This window comes from Lipophrys pholis (assembly GCF_963383615.2).
Source record: "Lipophrys pholis genome assembly, chromosome: 3".
In the NCBI taxonomy this organism is placed as follows: Eukaryota; Metazoa; Chordata; class Actinopteri; order Blenniiformes; family Blenniidae; genus Lipophrys; species Lipophrys pholis.
Genome location: NC_137627.1, coordinates 10,216,975 through 10,239,038, shown reverse-complemented (window position 1 = coordinate 10,239,038; position 22,064 = coordinate 10,216,975). Strand labels below are relative to the sequence as shown.

The 22,064-nt window shown below is 41.4% G+C and overlaps 1 protein-coding gene across 1 annotated transcript; it reads left to right on the top strand.

Annotated features, from left to right (window-relative positions):
• Positions 1-2,502: 2,502 nt before the first annotated feature.
• smtla (somatolactin alpha) lies at positions 2,503-6,380 on the top strand (the record flags this gene model as incomplete). The annotated part of the gene is made up of 5 exons (XM_080459696.1): positions 2,503-2,586; positions 2,752-2,931; positions 4,075-4,188; positions 5,759-5,938; positions 6,186-6,380. 5 exons carry the CDS (start codon positions 2,503-2,505, stop codon positions 6,378-6,380), a joined length of 753 nt encoding a protein of 250 aa, XP_080315822.1.
• Positions 6,381-22,064: the final 15,684 nt, after the last annotated feature.

The following is a 22,064-nucleotide window of genomic DNA, read 5'->3' as shown; positions in this document are numbered from 1 at the left end:
TCTTGTGACATTAATTTAGAAAGAACTTTATGGAAGATGGATGGCTCTCAGAGGGAATTGGACTTGTTGTGAATTCTCATCAAATGGACAATATGGACATTTCAGTAAAGACCAGTATTGCCTGGTGTACTAAATACAATGAGGACTGAAAACTACATACTACACCTGTACTGTGATAAAGATACCATCAACGTCAGCGGGAACAAGCAAATCGATAGTAACAGATTGAGAACAACTGCACCTGCACAAACTGGCATATATTGTATATTAGCATATACAAATTGGCTAAATATTCTCTATGTATGTTAAACAGTAAATTGTTAGACGATGTTTCATGTTTGTAGGCATTATTTATTTTACCAGAAAAAACCTTGGGATTAAAAATCTCTTTTTCAAAAGTGTCCTGGCCAAGACAAGCAGCAGTACATTACGGTTCCATAATGTATAAATGGAGAAGTAAATAATATAGAATAGATGCGATGGGGAGGGATTGTGTGATCTGCTGTAGTTTCGGACACCCAGCACCAACCACGCTGCTGATGTGAAGGACTGTTGTGGTGAAGGGGGGGGGGGGGGCTTCACCTGTGGTCATGAACCTTGGGTCAGGATCAAAAGACGAGGTTGTGGCTACACAAGGCTGAAATGAGTTTTCACCACAGGCCGGCCTGGCGTCGCTGTTCATGTGAGGAGCTCAACCAACCGAGAGAGACAAAGTAAAGCCCCCTCGCCCATGGCGAGATGAGACAATTAAGGTGGTTTGGGAGTCCGATTATGATCCCCCCCCCCTGGTCATCTTCAATTAGAGGTCAACCAGGCATGTCCGACAAGGAGGAGGCCCTGGGGTTGGCAAAGAACCGACTGGAGAGATATTTTCATAGGTTTCCGGCAGAGTAGTCAGAGGAAGATGTCTGGGCTTCTTTGCTCTTCATATATCCGGCATGACCCCACAGTCACTAATTGTCATTCATAATACTGGCAAAGGGATCGTAATTTATGTTCTCGAAATGACATAAAAGGGGATGGGACCTCTGGATTTCACTCGCAATTGAACAATAACTTAATGGGAAAAAAGTGAAAGTCTAACATTCAACAAAAAGAAAAACTACTCTCTGGTGTGAGTTGCATGAGATTGTGACTTTAGAGTTAATTGCGCAAAGTTTCATTCTCAACACTTGGGATTTGGTGGCTCTACTGTACTTAGAATTCATTAATTAGGTGTGTTTTATCTGGTCTGGTGGTGAGGTAGCTTTCATCCCTACGAGGGGGGTAAATTTCACCCCTCCCCTTTGCGATGATAATTCGGGAGAAATGGGAACCCTAGATCAGAGAGGAAGTAGAGTATATCCCTGCACCTCTATGAAGAACATATACCCAAACAAATGTCATCCTCCTTTTCCAAAGCTGTTACTGCACCTTAAAGTTATGTGCACATTTAAAAGGATTGAACATTTGGACTGTGAAGGAGGTAAGAAAATTCATTGGGAAAGAATGGTGGCAAAACTAGAACAGAGATTCATATTAATCAGGTAAAACGTGAAAGACGGCTCAGCGTAACCTGAATAGCAACCATGTCCGTGACGCCGAGTTCAGTAACACGACACCCATCAGCTGCTACTTCCTGATCTCCTGTTTTTAGCTTATGCTTAAACATGCTTCACTAAAGCAATGTACACTTCCAGACGTGTTGCTCAATGCTTTCTCCAGTCAAAAAAACACGTAGAACGATTATGTTTATGCGATTGTGGTTTATATTGCATTGAAGCAGCCAGTTTTATCCCTTTTCTGAATTAAAATGTTTCATAATTTACATCTCAAATACGCAAACAGATTTGTGACCAGACATTGTCATACATCTGATTCCCCTGAAATCGAGGCCTCAGTTTAGATTAGACTTCTAACATAATTTAATTTAAGAACAGAGGAAGTAAGTAGTGCAGCAACTGCTCCGGGCAATAAAAGAAAACCCAGAAATCGAGCGTTTAACAGAGTCCTGCTTCCACACCATGACTGGCAGCGTTTTAAGGATTCATGGATTACTACGTTGTTCTTTCTTCTATGACAGACAGTCGTCATGACGGGAAACTGTAGCTTCTGAGAAGAGCTCCCCTCACACTCCCATAACTGTTTCTGAGCAGGATTGGAATTTGGATGTCAATTTAATAAAAAAAAAAAAAAGAGCGATTTGTGGGCTTCTTTTCCAGGTCTCATTCATTCAGCATCTTTAAAAATCTGACTGATAGTTCAACGCGACCTTCTTAATCATGCGTGCTTAGGTCTATGTTGGACACTTATGGCAGTTTTGTTAAATTTATTTGGACTTTTTTGGCCAGTTGTATCGAGTCAATAAAAAATAAATTGTTACTTGAAAACATGAATAAAGCCACAGACCTGGCTTATCGGATAAGGGCCAGGTAATATGCATGAAAAGCGAAATGTCTTGGTTTGAGAAGTTCAGTATCCTTTTACAAGAGCCCACGTAAGTCTGAAGTGACTTTTGCCTTTATGCATGGCGCGGTCAAGCTTTATAAGGACAATCTGCAGGACAGGACGAGCAAGAAAGACCTGGCAGCATGCACAGAATGGCAGGTAATGCAAGACGTAACCAACGCTTGCAATTTGTTGTGCGATTTTACCCCTCAGAAGAATGTGCTTTATACGAGATGGTTTTACCGAGTAGAGATACGAGTTCATGATGTTTTCTGTAAATGTCTGTATTTCATATTTGTGTGTGAATCTCCAGTCCTCCAACAGAGCGCATGGGTTCTTTTGCTCTGGCATTCTCTCCTGGTGGCCTGCATGGTGCTGGACTGTCAAGAAGAGCAGAACGGCCTCATGCGTTGCCCCTCAATCTCCCAAGAGAAACTTCTCGACCGAGTCATCCATCACGCCGAGCTGATCTACAGAGTCTCAGAAGAGTCGTGTTCTTTGTTTGTGAGTAACCCTGATCAATACCCCCAAACTATTTTGGCTCTGAAAGAATACTGACAAATCATGTCCCCGTGCGGCGTAGCATTGGGTGAATTAAATCGCTTCTCACGACAGCAGAAAGTGTTTTTTATTTTTTCCGCACTGTGGTGCGAAAGTGAGAGGATTCAAGTGGAAAGCAATAGAAGGATGTAAAGTGGGAAAGCCTTGGTTTTTTTCTTTTCCTCGAATTTGAAATGTGAAATCAGCATTTTACAAAGCAGCACAGTAGAAGCGGCCATGAAGGGAGGCAAAAGCAACAGCTATAAATCTGTGTTTGAAAAGAAGTCCAATATTGATGTCTTGGTTTGTGAGAAAACAAGATCTTCTAAAGAGGAATCAGTGTAGCTACATATCAGTAGTAAAAAGACTTTGTTCATTTATAGTTGTAGCAGTGGGCTTTTTTTTTTTTAAAAGAACAATGCAAAATGCCTTTGTTGTATTTTCTCAACAAAAAAAAAAAAAAACTAAAAAGCTGGCCCAAAAGCACTTTAGCTGTATACTGTTATCTTTATTTGCTTTGGATTCTTGCATGATTGTTGGCTTAATAAGCACCAAGTTTCAAAGGGATGTTTTTCCTCTTCGAAGCCAAAAATGTGTTAATAAATAAAAAGAGTGGGGTTATACAAACATGATAATGAAACACTGCAACAATGAAAGCACAGGTTGTTCAGCCTGTTGAATTCCCTACAGTTTGTGGTTAGAGAGTCAAAACACCGTTTGAATTGACACGATGTAGGGCTTCTTACTGGGAGTGTGCGGCATGGGGTCTACAGATGGCGGAGAACAAAATGTGTCTCTGCGACGTCTCCAGTGGCAACGACAGGCAAAGCTTTTGTCGTTGTTTTCCTGATGTCTTTTTTGAACAAAGCTTTTCAGATCAGTTAGAGAAGTCTACTGTGATGCCGCGCTCCTTTTCTGTAGGAAATGTGTTTAAGGATTAAGACTGGAGTGAAGACATTTAAAATAATAATAATAATGTGGGCTGAAACTAACAGTAAGTAAATGTGAACACTGCTGCTTACGTGACTGAATATGAAGGACAGCCTAAACTGTTTCTTTCTTCTTCTTTTTTTTTTTTTGTTTCTTTCTTTTCCCCCTGGACGACAGGAGGAGATGTTCATCCCATTCCCTCTGCGCCTCCAGACTAACCAGGCCGGCTATGCATGCATCACCAAAGCTTTACCCATCCCCAGCTCCAGGAGTGAGATCCAACAGATATCTGTGAGCTCATAGTCTCTGATCACTACAGACTTTGTTATCTTCTTTGTCAGAGCTTTGATCTAACTAGTCGAAAATGGCAGGTATGTGTGTTTGTGTGCACCTTTGATTTCACGCATCAACAGAAGCTTTTTGCTAACACAGGCAGCAAGCGTTTGCATGTGAATACCAATGAAATGAGCATAGATTTTATTGGCTGTGTGTCGTTTTTTTTCCTGTGTTTGTGGGATTTGACAGAGTTAATAATTGTTGCACTACATGCACATGTATGGATACATTTGTAGGATCAGTGGTGATGTGAATGCATTACTGGTTGCGCCTCCGTGCGCAATTGAAAGTACCCTCTCCGTACGACTTGCCCTTGTCAGACGCTGAATTATGTAAGGTTTGCAGTAATTACTCTGAAGTGGTTTGGACTACTAATTAGAAAGGGAGAGCCTTTAAGGGAAAAGGTCAGCTTGGTTTGTAGGACGGGCACCAGATTGAGCCATTCAGGAAAAGGCCCTTTGAGGAGTGATTCGACGAGAAAACACCCCATCATATAAATAGCACAGCAGTGTGCTCCTTCAGGACTCATATTTAGCCATATTGAAAGTGATGGTTTAACTTAATGTCATCATATAAGAAGAACTGTGATCTTTGAAAGTTCATATACTGCAAGGGCTTTCTTTAATTTGATTCATCTCCTGCCCTTTTCTCCCGGAGTATCATCTGCAATTCAGTTTCAAAGTACTGGTATATGCTGGTCAGTTGGTCTGGCTTTATAGTCTTTTCTGGGGCCATTAAAGAAGCTCAACTGTTTCACCTGTGATGTTTAAACTATGTGCTGCAGAAAGCTTCATGACTAATGAGTCTCTGATTAAATGCCAAAGCTGTTAACCTCTTCAGTTGATTTCCAAAACACTTCACTGTGTTATCACAGAAGATATCATTATTCATGTATTGCATAGAAAAACAAAAAGTTAGATTTGTTATATGTGGTGTTAAAATGGTATTGTCTATGAATGGTAGGGTTGCTTCTGTTAGCAGAGTGATGTGGGTGCAGTGTCTGCATTTTATTTGCAACACATTAAAATATATTGTAAATGTATTGAAGTCTAGTTTAAAAGACCGACTTACAAGAAACTGAATCTAAAAGCAAATGCCACGCCTTCCATCACACTTCTATTGGTTAAAGTTAATTCCATGACATTTACTCTTGAATGCGTTAAGACTTTGCAGCACGCTGTACTTCAAGTTCAAAACATTTATCTGATGCATTCTATCCTTCCCTTTGGTAAAACAATTCATCACAGGCAGTAGTGCATACACCAGAGGGGAAGTATATTCCCCCCAGCAAAGTAGTTCACGAATCCATGTAATACAAAGTCTACAAAGAAAGTATACATGTCTGAGAAACCTAAGGGTTCTCCTGTATATTGTCCACTTAAAAAGGTACATTCTAACATGTTTGTACTCTTATATAACACTGCTATATGGTGCTTTTTTTTTTTTTTTTCCCCTTTTCTTTTTTTTTTCTAAACAGTTTGTATCCACTTATTCACTGACTTCTATCCACCCATGTGTCCTGCAGGACAAATGGTTACTCCACTCTGTGCTGATGTTGGTCCAATCCTGGCTTGAGCCACTGGTGTACCTGCAGACCACACTTGATCGCTATGACAACGCCCCTGAGATGTTGCTCAATAAGACAAAGTGGGTGTCTGAGAAACTTATCAGCCTGGAGCAAGGGGTGGTGGTTCTCATTAAGAAGGTGGGTTTAATTACAATTCTGCATTAGTGTTATTGTACACAACTAATTACAGATTTCCAATTTGGGACGATCACAATTTAGTGTTCGCAAAAACAAAGTAACCCCCCCCCCCCATAAGGTTCTCTATTCTCTGCCCTTTTTTTTTTTTTTTTTTTTAAATATTGCCTGATAGTTTTGTCGTCTTTGATTACCATTGTGTGCATTATGTTCTAAATATTTCTCATGTCTCGTGACGTTAAACATGCAGATGTTGGACGAAGGATCCCTGGCCACAACGTACAACGAGCCAGGCTTGTTCCAGTACGACGCACTGCCGGAAATGATGGAGTCTGTGATTAGAGACTACACCTTGCTCAGCTGCTTCACCAAGGACGCCCATAAAATGGAGTCTTTCCTCAAGCTTCTCAAATGTCGTCAAACCGACAAATACAACTGTGCATAGAACATAGGGCGTAGCGTTTGAATAATACAGTGTTTTTAGCTTTAAATGAATTCCTAAGGTTGGTAGCATGCACTTAAAGATATGACCATGCCTTGGGCGATTCAGCCTTGCTTGTAATGCAGTGCGTTCCTTATTGATTGTTTTGGAACACCTTCACACAAAACTAAGTAGATGTAATGCTGAGCCATTTCTTCAACATACTGCACACACACACACACACACACACATATATATATATATATATATATATATATATATTCCCTGCTTGTTATTTTAACCTGACAAAGGCAACAGAGGGCAAACTCCCAAAAGATCATTTGTGTGTCAAGCTGTCGGAAAAATCTGCATATCCAGCTATTGATTTCCACTTCCTTTGTTCTCAAGCACCGTTTGTATGCCTTGCTGGTTCTCGCAGTGTTTTGATTATTCCCACGGCCCCTGGAGTATTCGCCGGGACTCCCTTGATAAATGGAGTTAGGTTTCACTTTTGCATTAGTGAAATGAAACACTTTCACTGGAGACGGGACTCAAACGGAAAGCAATCACTATTTGAAAAGAGACGCTTGATTGGTGAACGAAAGTTTGCGGAAGAGGGAAATAATAGCAGCAACAACAGCCTCACCTCTTAAAGGAAACAAATTATACCAAGTGTGGTGAATGTAAAAAAAAAAAAAGAAGTGTGTATTAAGTATGTGCCTTATGTGCCAGAAATGTTTCAGGATTTATATTTCAATCATTACATGCTGTCAAATTGTCTGACTTAACCAAAAGAAAAGTTCCCTCGTGTGATTATATGAAGCCCAGCCTGCTGTGGAAACTTTTTTGAGCAAACTGCTGTGAATCTATGAAGCAAATAAAGCAAGAATTAAAAATGTGTGTGTGTGTGTGTGTGTGTGTGTTATCATGAGAGAAAGTAAGTACTTAATGTGCTGAAGGGGAATGTGTTATTGTATACATGAAACCCATATTTAAAAAAAAAGAACAGGGTCATGTGTAAAATGCATTTAAAATTGCTGAAGGCATTTTACTACTTAAGAAAAAAATGTCATCTTATTTTGATGGCAACAGCACATTGTAATTATTAGTACACCTAAACGGTAATAAAGACACAAAACCATAAACCACATTTGGAAATTTCACATTAACAGTCAGTGTGTTGTACAGAAGGCGGTTGTCTTTTTCTCTCTCACTAATATTCAATCAAATACCCTTCCTATGTTTTCAACCCCCACCCCCCCACCCCACAACACAAGAGGGCAGTGGTGCTCTGTCAAGAAGGTCAACCACAATCAGTGGATCTGCTTGAACAACGGGACATTTAAAACATATTTCACCTTATATTTCTAAAGGAGCCAAAAAGGTGACGCAAAATACGATCACACTGATGCAAGTTTTTGTCTTCGAAAACTTTGTCAAACTTTCCATATATATATATATATATAAATAAAGAACACACCTGGAGTACTTAAGTACACAGCCGTCCATAAAACTCCTCAGAAAAAGTTTTGTGATAAAGTACCGGCTACATATTTTGATTGTAGAAACCAAAATAGAGCACCTGCTGTCCTCATTCTACTTGGAGCGCATATGTTGTGGAGTTGGCATGCTCCGCCGCTTGTTTCTGAGACAGATGAATTATAAATGTTGATGTTGCCACAAGTATTTCCCTTCCATCATGCACAAACATAGTCTTTGTTATTTCTGATTTCGGGTTTGTTCTTGTTTTTTTTTTTTTCTTTCTTTTTTTTTTCTCATTGTTCTTGAGCATCCTCAGCTCCGTGATCTCCTCTCCCATCCTCTGCCACCAGAACCAAAGATGTAAATCAGGCAGCAGTTGCCGCGGCGGGTCAGGTGTCGGCTCAGGAAGGCAGTGTCATGTGTAGTGGGTGGATGTCGAGGCAGGATGTGGTGAGGGGGGGGGGGCCTCGTGTCAGCAATGTCAGGTTCAGCTTCCTGTGGCCTAATCACTTCAGCATGGGGGCTTTGGAGGAGATAGGGTGGACCCCGCTCTGCTCGGCGGGGCCGCGGCTCCACAGCCTTGCTCTTGTAGAGCGGGCCTCACCGCCATTCGTAACAACACTCGGGAAAACATCGGCGAAGGTAAAGCCCTACGCCCCCGCCCCCCCCACCTACTCCGGGAGCCTTGAGTCCATAAATATTTAAGATTGGCAATAAGTAGCAAAAGGGAGGGAGGGGATCAGAGGAGGCAGAGGAAGATGTAGGGAAGGGGAGAGAAGGACATGGGGATGAAGGCAGGGATGAGGGGCCGGGGTGATTTCACAGTCTAACTATTATAACCCCAGGAAAGGAAATCTAGACTGCTGGGATGCTTAAGTGGAGCAGCAGAGGCAGAGAGAGGCAGAGAGAGAGAGAGAGAGAGAGAGAGAGAGGGAAGGAGGACAAAATGTAAATAAAATGATTGAGTGAAGGCAAACACTTTTTTTTTTTTTTTTTTTAAATGGATGGGAATTGTTTTTCGTCTTTTCTCCTCAGTGGTGAGGGGAAATTTGTCAATCATGTACAAAAAGAAAAAAAAAAAAAAAAACTAAAATAGTACAACGATGGCATGGGAGGAAACAAACGGAAATGACTGGGATCGGAGCGCAGCTCTCAGCAGTGTGACAAGCAGAGAAGGAGGCTGGATCGAGAGAGGAAATGGATGGCTGGAAGGCAGGTACACAGCGAGAGGAGTTAGGCCGTGGAAGTGCTGTTGGCTTGATATGAAACCAAAACTCAAAGTACCAAGTCCTCCACTGGCTCGGTTGGCTCCCACACTTGTTCAGCTTTCATTCGTTGCTCAAAAAAAATGACAGCTTGGAGAGACCTGAAACATTTCCACTACCCCTTTGTGATCTCCCACACTGAATACCGTGTAGCAACAGCTCCATACATGTCCATCCACTTCAGTTCTTTTTTTATTTTCTTTTTTACTTCGACGCCTAAATAAACTTGCGGATATATGACGTTGTGTGGAAAACTGCTTTCTACACAAGCAGGAGCAAGTCGTGAATGAACAACTCTATATTGCTGCCTTCCGACAGGCCAGGCTGTTGCTTCAGAGATACAGACATTTCTATCATTTCTATCCCGTCGCTGCAAAACCGAAGAGAAAAATTCATTGGGCTGTCAACGAATGGCACGAGGTCAAAAGCGAATCCAGCTCTCCAATCCGGAGCTCAGTGGACCTGGGGCAACGTTACTCACAGCAGCCTGCATCTGATAGTTTGTTTTGTCTAAAAGTCTGGAGTGTCTGTTGAACCAGCGACAAAGCCAAGCCTCGCCTCGCCCTTCGCCACACTTCGGCGAGGCATCCCATCGAGGCTCGGAGGAGATGGGTGCCAAGGGTCTAAAGGTCACGAGAGATCAAGTCCGTCCTAACTGCTGTTGAAATGTTACAAAGATGTCAGACTATCACAGACGTAGCCGAGCATCATGGCAGGTGAGAAAGCTGCGACTATTAACTACGGCTAAAACCGCCTTTACAGCGACGTTCAAGTACAACAGGCAAAGTCATTTACAAGGATTGGAATTTTGTTATCCCCCCCCCCCCCCGCGTTCATTAATTTTATTTTATTTTTTCCAGAAATTGCAGCCTTAAGAACGATGAGCAAATAGAATTTGCCACAAGTACAACTCCTCTCCGGTGTTACGCCTTTGTTTACCCATCCGTTAAATCAGAGCACCGTTATCTCAAAGCTTCCCCCCACAGTGGCTTTCACAGTTGTTCCCATTATATAACCCGCATGTGGCACAAGGCACAAAAGGGGAAGCGCAACATGAGGCGATGATTAACAGGTGAATACGGTGGCGGCGGTGAAACGAGGCCCTACTGGGCCTCTCTTGGTCTGCGGCTATTGAACGTGGCGAGCGACAGGATTTACGACCACAAATAAATTAGGTGATTACCTCCGAGACCGTGGAGGAACAAGCTGATGCCGCGTCAACTCAGCGGGGCCGGAAGCAGCCGTCAAATTGTCCGAAGCTGGACCCTTTTCGCCGTCGCTGGACATCATTGATGTGTCTTCCTATGGAGAATTCAAAAGCGGTGAAGATACAGCAAAAAAAAAAAAAAAAAAAAAGTCAAACGTTATAGATGAAGCGCTCACATTTCATGTGAGGCTTTTAAGACATTGTCTAAACTCAGGTTCCGAGTCGACCTGCTGCTGTTGTTGTAAAAAAAAAAAAAAAAAAAAAGACAGCTTTTTTTGTCTGGAATTTATTCTCGGATTAAAAGTAAGTGACAAACCAGTTGCATGTGGGCGCTCCGACCTTGTACAGACTCATTTTAACACTTTCTCAACAAAGTTTGCAAAGGTAAACTATTTAACGGCAATGTTTTTTTTTGGGTTTTTTTAAATTACACAAATTTTGTTTATGGATTTTATTTTCACATCCTCATTTAAAATCTTAAACTTAATTCAATGGCGACAACAAAAACTTCCCAAGTCTTCACATAGTGAACCTCAAGGCCCCGTTACCTGTAATAGTGCAACTCGGTCTTTGGTCCATACAAAAGGGTTGTGTACTCGCCAGTGTTAAAATGTATATCATATTGTTCTGCACGTGCATTTGTGTGTGTGGTCTTGTTACAAAAACAACCAACAGCACCCACTAGTGGCCCTACAGAATTTTTTTTTTTGACTGTATCTTCCGTTGCCATGTAAATAAACATCATTTCCAAAAATTGCTGTGACACTTTTCTGAAATGAAAATGCAAAAACGATGTGCTTTCACTTGAAACGTTATTGTATAAGTGGGGTCTAAAGCAAAAGTTTTTACATCATGTCTGGAGCAAGTTAACAAGCATCTAAAATAAAGAAAAAAATTTGAATATTGTTTGAACTTTTCTTTTTAATATATTGTAAGGTTGACTTGAGAAAAAACTTTTAAAAAAACAACTAAAATATTTCAGCTTATGCAAAATAAATGTCAATGTACTCTTTAATACAATCGGAATGTGTTTTATTAAGTATATTTTGATTCCGATTTGCAGAAATGTGTCCATTTTTCCAGCAAAAAAAAAAAAAAAGTGTCAAACCCATGCACAACTTTGAGAATCAGAGTCGCAGTTTGTGACCATGAGTGTTGTTCCCGCTAATAGTTTCTGTAACATCACACGGAGCACACGCAGTAAGTGCCACTCATCATCTGACTGAGGACATGATGAGAGATGAAGCAAACCGTCTCCGATGGCTGCATCTAGACCGGCGGCTGTGGAACGAACGCCCTCACTTTAGCAGAGGAAAAAGAAGAAGGCGGACAGATGCCGAAAGAAGCCGAGCTTAAATCAGTGCAATTTCCTCTCTTCATGTCTCTGGCCAGAAGGAACTTTTTCAGTTTTTTCTCCCCCTTTTGCCTTTTTTGTAAAAAAAAAAAAAAAAAAAAGGACCAAAAAAAGATATACTGTAAATCGAAATGCACATGGAGCCGAGGCGGTGAAAGGAAAGGAGGGTTGCGCAAGGGCACATAGTTGTCTTTCTGCCAGCGTGTGTCTGCTTATGTTTTTCTTAGATCAAGACATGGAGCTAAAAAAATAAAAATAAAAAAAATCTCGTGCATTTCCTCTGTTTCAGGAAGCACTTTCATAACTTCAAATATAATAATTTCCTTTTTGGAAAGACGCCGAGGATTAGCCATGTGTATTTGGCTTTCATTTATCTGTTTTCTTACCCTGAAAGAAAAGGACTGAAGAAGAAAGGGGGGAGCTCACAAATGGTAAATGGTTGGACCTCTGGCCTCTGATCCTAAATGGGTTTTGATAGGTGAGGTGAATTCAGTTTCGGCTCAAGGATTATGATTTACCGCCTCTCTGGTTTGGCTCCAGCAACGCAGCGCTTGCATCCTCTGCCTACTTCCCTGTTTGTTTTGCCTTTTCCGTGATGGCAGAGACACAAAATATAAAAAGGTATGCCGACAGAACACCTCCCCTCTCTCTCTCCTGACATATGGCACTATAAAGAGGGAAGAAACGCAACACATTTCAAATAAAAAAACAAAAAAAAACTCAAATTTATTGATGAGAATACGAGAGATTTATTTTTGTCTAAAAGAACCAATTACTGAAAAAAATAAATGTGAAAACTCAAGCACTGAATTTTAAAGTGTCCCTAAAATATATATTGAATAAATATAATTTTACTTTATTGTGAATCAGTAAAGCCTCGTAAAATAAACCAAATGAGACAAAGTAAAAGCCCTGATGTCATCTCATCAAGTTTGTGACTGGCTGTTCTGGTATCTCAACACCGGCCCGTTTCGTGTTCCAATGCAAGTTTACGCCACAAGACAGTATTGACTCACTCGGGGAGTGACCCAGTACACCCAATGCGGGGGTCACGGTCAAGCACAAGTGACCTCCTTTGAACCCCACGTGACTCCAGCAATGACAATGAAGGTCGTGACAACACAATAGAAGATCAACAGGGACACGCCCTGGACGCTATGGACCTTTAACATGAGAAACCTCCTCCAATAACATGTGAGACATTCAGAGTTTGTATACTCAACACTATTTTGTTAGAGGTTCTGCAATCACACACACACACACACACACACACACACACACACACACACACACACACACACACACACACACACACACACACACACACACACACACACACACACACACACACACACACACACACACACACACACACACACACACTTTAGGATATAAAGTGCAGCTCTTGTTGCATTTATTTATATATTTCACAATTACAATTCAGAACGAAAACCATTTTATATTTTCAGATGATTCAGCACTTGTACCCATTTTGAGTCATTTAAGCTGTTTTTAAGTGATTGTGGTGTTTTACAGATTTTAGCCATTTTAAGTCATTTTAGCCATTTCATAGACTCTTAACTATTTTTTTAGCGGTTAAGTTTGAAGAATGATTTTATCACATTTTAGCCATAATGGTTTTTTTTTTTTAACTAGTTTAAGCAGTTTAACCTGTCCTAGCTGCTGGTGTCATGGTTGACTATGTGGAGGAGGAAGCACACAGCAATCCAGTCCAGTATCCCGTCACTATGGAAGTTAAAAATGAAAAGGAAGATGAGTTATGGTTTAGCGTCATGCCAGATTTTGAAGTGCATTCTGCAATTAAAGGCAAAATGCAACACGCTGCGTGCACGTATCTTACTTGGATTTAAAGATTCATCCGGGATGGTTGCATTGAGAGTGGATGAGTATTTTCTTGCTGTGGTAACCCATGACTCGTGATGAAATGTGTGGCTTCTTCCCATTTCCCACTGATCTACTGTTTATATTAACATCATCTCCATGCACCGAGAACAAGCAGTGATGGTGGTGCGAGTTTCCTGTGGCAGACGGAAGTCAGATACAAGTCGAGAATAATAAGGACGCCGATATATATGCAGCGTGGCAGCAGAAAAGCTTAAATACAAAAGGTTACACTATCTCATGTCATTTTAGCAGACACCTGCTGCAACGCGGATACAAAAGTTTCCCCGCTAATGAGAAAGTGTGTATGCAGGTATGGAAAAAAATAAAGTGTATTTCAAAGAATGTCTTGCAAGTTTAATTTAACCACATTTAACCCATACCCCGGACTTTGCACAGAGCAGACTGGATAAGATGTAAGCGGGGTGTAGTTTGAAAACCTTATCCTTGCACTGATGTAAGCAAGATGTGATGCCGGCGAAACAGCATCAAATCTGCTGTATTCAAATGTGGAATCCGTTCCAGAGCTGTTCAGTCCTTTTCTTTGTCACTTGATAGGTCTTCGGAATCGTCTTATTATTCACACGAGACAGGAATTAGAGACAAAGTAAGTCTGATGAAAGCTCGATTTCAAAGGATCACCTCAATTTTTCTTTTATAGTTAATAGATAACAGTGATGTTTACCACTCAGATTTAAAGTTTTGCAAAAACAACTCATGGTATATAACTGTTATACATTAAAATACACTTGTAGTTCCTGCCATCGTGTTAACGGGAGACTGAGCCTTAGAGAGGACGAGTGTAAGGTGTAGTGAGGGAAAGTTTACAGCCTTACGCCGTCCTTTGTTGAACGTAATTCCAATCAGGATGCAAGATAAAACATTGAAGGCACCCTAACGGAGCATTATATGACGAGGCGTAGCAGCAATGAGGGTAGGATTTACTTTATTTTTTTTACAGGATACCAGTGGCTTATCTGGCCGAAAGGAAAGACATGCAGCACAGTGGGAAAAGGCTGCAGAAACGTGGGGTGGGGTTACAATGGTGAAAGTATCTGTGCGTGCAAACTCTTTGCGCACGCAGCGCGAAACAGTGTGTTTGTGTGCATGTGCCTGATTAACGTGCAGCTGCAAATCAGAGAGCGGAACTGGTGATGACAGTTCGTGTGGCTGCATGTGAGCTCAGCAGCTGTTTGGAAAGAGAGGCTGGAAGACACAGACGTGTTTAAAAGGCTGTTGGTCAGGCGTTTTAGAGCTTCTACATGGATCAAATGCATCCACTGCGCCATCACAAGTCGTTGAAAGTTTTGTTCGACTGGTACCGTAACCACTGGTTTCCCCACCCTGTTTTTCCTTGAAGCCCCCCCCCGCACTGCCGCAGAGAAAGGCTGTGGACTCCCTCCCTTACCATAAAATTAAAGAAGCAAAATGCTGGAGGACACACCCACTCGCGCAAGTCTGTGAAAGAAGTACCTTCAAAAATTAAAGCCAGGGGATATTTCCCAGGTCTGCTCCAGATTCCTAAAAGTAGGGTGACCATATTTTGACTTCCTAAAAAAAAAAAAAAAAAAAAAGGGGGACACTTGGCTCAGCCTTGAGATCCTTAAATGACTTTCCAAGTTTACTTATAATTTTAATATATTCCAAGTATGCCTGAATTAAATTATGTCAGATGTTCATCACTCTAAAACAAGATAAGTGACTGGAGTGGATTAATGCAGCTCTTACCTGCTGAGTATCTGTTTATTTATTGAGCATCTTCCTTGCGACTCTTCACCATCCTGGTCCTGGAGATTCGCTGTCCTGCGTGTTTTGTTCGGATCCTTCTCTGCTGTGGCACGCCTGACTGCAATGACAGCATCATTACTGCGCTTTGTTTAGAGATTGTCCAGTTCTCTTTGTGTTTCTGCTTCAAATGCACACTTAAATTCCAATCAGTAAAGTATGACAACAGAAGATGCTGGACAACACGCCTCATTGTTGTTCTTTGTTTTGTAGAGAAAGCAGTGTGCAACTGAAAAAATAAAAAAATAATAAAAAAAAAAAACATCTATAAATCAAACCGTCCAGCATTTAACGCCTTAGGATATAGTCTAAGCAAACTAATTTCACCAATTAAATCAAGAATTTTCCAACTCATTTGTCAGGGATTTAAAACCAACATTTACACTTTCACCACAGACCCAGGCTATTTTAATACCAAGGCAAAAATCAGACACTGATTCTTATTTTAAACAACATGATGAATATTACATGTCGGTCAAACTTAACCCCGAGTTTATAAACGATGTTACACAACGTCACCCCTAAAGATCTCAGCTTTAATCCTCTTTTACACCCAAATGCACCTGCTCAAACCAACAGCGTCTCTACAGACAAGCCAGAAACTCAGTTTGACAGCAGCAGCATGACGCTCACCTGCCACCCGTCCTCCTCGTGGCCCCAGGCTCTCTTGCTCTACCTGCACACCAGGTGACACACCCTTCTATGTTCAGCTTGCGAGCGCCCTCTAGTGCCCCCTCCAGACCATTGACTGACATGACCGCAACAATACAAGAGAAATTGTCCAAAGCGAAGGAAAAACCAAACACATTGGAAACAATTAGTCAACAGACAGGTTTCCTGACCAAGACAATTACGAGTCTACTAATAAAGTTTGAGCTTTGAAAGACTTGATTTTTTTTATTTTTTTTATTTAAAAATACAAATGAACTCCTGTTTGTATTGAGATTTGGAGTTGGTGGCTTTTTATGGCCAGTTTCCTAAATACTATCAGACATCAGTGAATAAAACTGATTTGTAAACTTAAGTAGCCCAATCATATATATTACCACATTCAATTCTGAAATTCCATGACAAGACAAAGAAGTTGGACAAAGATTGAGCTTTTATTCAGCATTCATCACTAAAAATAAAACAAAAAAAAACATCCGTACACAGAGGGCCTTTAAAATTTTAAATTGCCATCAACGTGGCTCTTCACAAAACAAATCACTTTCTTCATGCCATTATTTTTGTTGAAATTAACAAAAGGAGAAAGAGTTGTTTTTGAGATCCTGGTGTCCAAGAAGTACCTGTTCACAGAAGACAGCGAGCCAGTGGACTTTAAAGTTAAAAGTGTCCCCAGATGTGTTGAGAAATAGTTCCTCAAATTAGTATTTAAGAACTCTTGTAATGGCGGTTCGGTAATCATATTCTACTTTTAATGCTGGGGACTCGGGTCCAAATCCCATTTGTGGCAGAAACAGCATCAGGTGTAAAAACAAGTCCACAGTGCAAGTTGCAATGAATTACTGTGACAGGCACTGTGGAAACTGAGCAGTGAATTCTAGTATGGACAGTCAAAAAGTTACTGAAACTGGGCCAAAAACATTCCGTTCATGTAACTCATTCAGATGGACCGTTTCCGTCTCACTGGATCATGTAGTTTTAGTGTTAAAGATCATGTTTAATGTGGTTTGTTTTGCACAAGTAATGTGAATAGATCGAGTAACATAAACAACTTTTTAAGCAAACGTCTCCATAAACCTCATGTTTTAACTTCGTCACTAAAATGACAGTCGAAATGGATTTTCTGTCCCCGCAGTGGAGATCTTGTAACACCAAAGGCGAGGCCCTGACGACGTGCTCTGTTTCGTCGACCGGATGTGAAGTACAGTTTCCTGGTTTCCTTACAGCCATTTGATCTACTGGGTCGTTTATTACATCCATTGCTGATTTATTTATGTGAGCTTACATTAGTTGTACTTGTTACATTATGACAGGGAGACGTTTCACAAATTTGGCACTCAGTAAATCAGAACGGAAATGAATGCATTGACATCCTTCATTGCTTTAAGAATACAATTGTGGAAATAATTCCACTGCATGGGCAACACTTTGCACCCCGATGATCATGATAACGGGAAATTGAATCAATTTTAATTCCTCTCTCCCAATCAGTGCAGCTTCGACTGCACTTCTAACCAGTCAAAAAGCTTTGGAAGTCCTTCAGTATTTTTTATTTATTTATTTTTTTTTACTGCCTTACTTTTTTCTTTTTTTTTTCCTCATCCCAATTGCTTCCCCTCCCTGTCCTATTGTTCCAGCGACATAGTGTGAACACAGGTTCCTGGATTCCCACTCACTGAGGCGAAGGACAGCATTCCAGCTCCCTGCCAAGACACCTTATCTGTGCCTGGCAGCCTGCAGACAGGATGGAAGGGTGAGGGTGGGGGTGAGGCGGGGTGGAGGTGGAGGGGCGGATGGGGGGGAGGGCAAAGGCTACAAAAAGAGAATGACAAACTCCCGAAAAAAAAAAAGAAAAAAAAAGAAAAACTTGGTGAGATGTGTACTGTAAGCTGGGAATAAGAGAGAAATGAAGGAGCTCGCAATTTAATTGTATTGACTTCATTGGTCTGGCGTCAGTGCTGGTTTAGTTATTTATTTATGAAATAAAACGGGCCTCCTCGGCCGTTGTTTTCAGATAAGTTGACAGGTTATCTCAATGAGGGTCCCGTGTGTTTTCAACCAGCGTGGAATATAAAGGCAAATTAAGCAAATATAAAGGAGAAGCGTTGACAGCCAGACAGCAGATCTCGTGTTTATCCACCGCAGTGCTTGGGAAAATGAACAAAGGTTGAGCAAAATGTATTGGCAAAGTGGCAAAGCAACGGCCGGAGGATGGATGGGACGGGCCCAAGGGTGCAACTACACCACCCGTCAAGCAGCGGCCTATTGTTTGACACATGCAATATAGTAAGTAGTTGGCCGTCCAGTTGTCCTCGGGGTTCCGCATTGTTCCCATTTTCTCCGACAATGATCAATGAGCGAAAATCTCATTTGGGCGATTCCGAGGCAGCGTTGGTGGCTGCGTCTATGGGCGTCACTCCTCTGTTTTGTTTTCACTTTGGCCGTTTCAAAGCGGCGTGGCTGCCAACTGGTGACTTCTAAAAGGCAAACGTCTAATTAGAGATACAAAAAAAAAAACCGGGCCCGGTGTGGCAGAAGAACGATTCACTGTTTTTCTCTGCGTAAAACTGATAAGGGTGATTTATTTGACTTTTCAATTCTCAGCTGATATCTGTTTGTTGTTTGTTTTGGTTCACTTTGGCACTGAGGTATAGCTGGACATTAAATTGATTTTTTTTTTTTTCCCAGACGTGACCAATGCGGAAAGTTCACCTTTGTGCCCCTTGCTCAAAGATAAATGCACAGAGATAAATTACGTGCGTGTCTGTGTTTAGATGTGGCGGAATCTCACCAAATGGCTCTGTGACGGATTGTTGTTGGGGGTTTTTTTTTTCCCAGAGGGTTTTGGGGACAATCAGAAGTCAGAGGCACTCCGAGCTGGCAGAGCCAGAGTCAAGAACCAGCCTGCAGCATCTTGAGCCCCTGGCTTTAGGCTTAAAAATGAAACGTTTGAGCTTCCTCCCAGGTTGGAGGCTCAAATGTGTGTTTATGGTTCATTTTCTGAAGTCACTGTTCAGGGAAAACAGAGAAGCTTTTTTTTTTCTTTTCTTTTCTTTTTTTGGAAGAGATAAGTCAGATTCAATTTCCATGCTAATTTACTCATTTTGTATTATTAGAATATCCCTTTGTTGTGCTGTGATTTCTAAAAAAAAAAAAAAAAAAAAGTGTTTTTTTTCTGGGATCATGACAAATTGTTTCCCGCCTTAGATTATTCCTCAATGTTTACAACATCGCTGTTTGGGAACATTAGGTCCTCAATTGCGATCGGCAATGTTTAAAGGCTCACTTTGCACCACTTTTATAACTGAAAACAAATTTTAAAAAGTTTTTCTTATAAACACACAAATACACAGCTGTTATAGCGAAACTCCTCATGCTGACACATGATACACGAACCTTTCAAGTCTAGTTTAATTCCAACTGCAATATTTTTTAAAAGTCTTAAATGGATTCACTTCTCACTGTTTGCATAATATCTGTGTGATCCTTCTAATGTATGGACAGCATAAGGCAGTGGTATTACTACAGTGAAGGATTCACACGTCCAGCCGCTGATATCTTTTGACTGAGTCGACTGTATGTGAACATCAAAGGCAGGAAAACCATCAAAAGGCCCTAAGTAACCCCCCCCCCCCCCCCCCCCCCCCCCATCCCATTGGACACTCAGTCTGACTCAAATCCCTTATGATCACCTGCCCACAGTGACATGGACAACATCCTCCGGAAATATTTCAGCAACACCGAAAACGAAAACATGAGCAGGCTATCATATTTTCAGTGTTTTCTTTGGAAGAAGGCGAAAGACGAAAAGCAAGCCAAGGGGATTTTTAATGAACAGTTGGAACCAATTAAAAATGACACGTTCCCTCTAGTATTTCTCTCTATCGTGCACCTTTTCAGGTCTTCTGTTTATTTGTCGGTGATTATGTCTGACAAGCTACCCGAACAACGGGAATGTGTCGACCTTTCTTTGTTTGCCCGGGCTGAAAATACAGTATCTGATGTTCAAAATGTGAAATACTTGAATCGTACACATATATTCAAGATGTTCATACTGGTTCCAGAATGGTCTAATGGTGTGTGGCTGCTGCTGCTGCTGCTGAGAAAAAGACAAGGAAATGACATTCTTCTATTTATGTTTGCGCTGCGCGTTGAACGGATTCACAGGAGAGGAGAAAAAGTAAAGCAGGTATTGGACTCGCAACCATCTGTTGCGCTTGACGCACTGCAAAATCGAAACGTGCCATGAGAAGAAATTGACTTTGAACCACAGACCATGCACCATCTATTGCAGCAACTGAGCATCTCCACTAGATGTCAGTCAAACTCCTTGAATGCCCCGTACTTGAGACGAGAGAGGACTTGAAGGTAGAAGCTCTAAAAAAAAAAAAAAGAAATGAAATGACTGCATCTCATTGGGACACTCGGGTAACACTGTTCACTTTTGGCTGCCTTTGATGTGATGTACAGATGGGTTAACATAGTATGGTATGTTCCCTGCGCATGGCTGTTCAATCGCTTCAGCAGATGCTGTGTGGGTTTGTTCCTTTTCTCACAGTCTTTGTCATTGTTTCTCTGCGTCTCTCCACCAGATTACAGTATTTGTGTTGTGTTCTTGCTAAAAAAAAAAAAAAAAGAAAGACCAACTACAGTGTTCAAATATGAAACTGAACAGTGATGGAATGAGGTTTGAACAACACAAAGGGATCAGAGGGACTAGAGTAAACAGTGTCTGTTCGGGGCCCTGCTACGCTGACGATGTTGCCAGTCTGTGTGTTCCTGTTTGTATTTCTGGCTTGTAGGAGTGTGTCAGACTGTGTAGGAACAGTGTAGGAAGCAACGTGCCCTCAGACAAACCCCCAATGCCCTGAAAGCACTCCTGCAGGAGTTAGATCCTATTGATGGTTTTTCTAATCAACCACATACAATTAGAACAACATTTTATTAGAAGAAGTTGTGTCGAAGGAAGCTGCCATCGCCGACCATCGCTGAAGAGAAAAGACAATGATCAGAGAGGATAACGGGGTTAGGTTTAAGATAGTATTTAACAAAATAGACGGCATATTTGCCTTCCTTCCTCATTTCCTTCATTCATTTCCTTCCTTCCTTTCACACTTTCTCTTCACCTCTAGCTCTCTCTCTCAGTGGGACCTCGTGCAGATCGGCTCAAACACTGCTCTCTTGTTTAGGGCTGGGTGAGCGCTCTGTCTGACCACTCCCTGAGCCTAATCGCCATAGAGTTCTTTCCAAATTGCAATTACTGATAAACAGAGTTGGCTGATGGGGACAAGTGATTGTGCAGCCCATGGCGGGCACTATCTGGCATCAACCTAATTGTCACAAACAATTTGGCTCATTTTCTTTACCATCGCTACGTGAGAGTGATTGCCCTGAGCACACTTGAGGGGCAAAGCATTTACGAGTTCACTCACGGGGGACCACTTTGAAGTGCTCTCTCGTGTTTCCCGAGAAAAATGTTCTTCTCTTCAAGCAGTCTGCATTTTGTGATTTTTCTGTAAACAGTTGTTTTAGTGTCTGCTGATAAAGAGACTCCATTTGGAGCTGTTTTCAACCTATCATCCGAGATGGGGGTGAAACATATTTAGTTAGTGTGACACCAGATATATTGTTTGATGTTGTTTCCAACAGATCCTGTGAGGAGGAGTCCTCTCCTTTGAGTTAATGTTGTTTTTTTTTTTTTTCACGACTTGGAATATCTTCCTTGTACTGCACGGATACTCCTTCTGGGAGCTCTCCAATGCAACCACAGTTTAACACACACTTCTGCTCGATCAGGTAAATTTCTTGCTGAATGGTATGCTACCATTACTGAAGAATTTTTCCTACTGGCAGACTAAGCCAACAACTTTCCTGTCACAAGCCTGTTTTTCAGGCTGTTATACTGCCATGATCCCCTATTTAGAATTATACGAGTCCCACAGTTTCACAAGGTTTCATGCCGCCTGGATAGTATTTGAGCGACTGCTGCAAGGGCTTTAAATGTACATTTCCAAGATGGTGGCTGGATTTTGAGATGGATGTTTAAA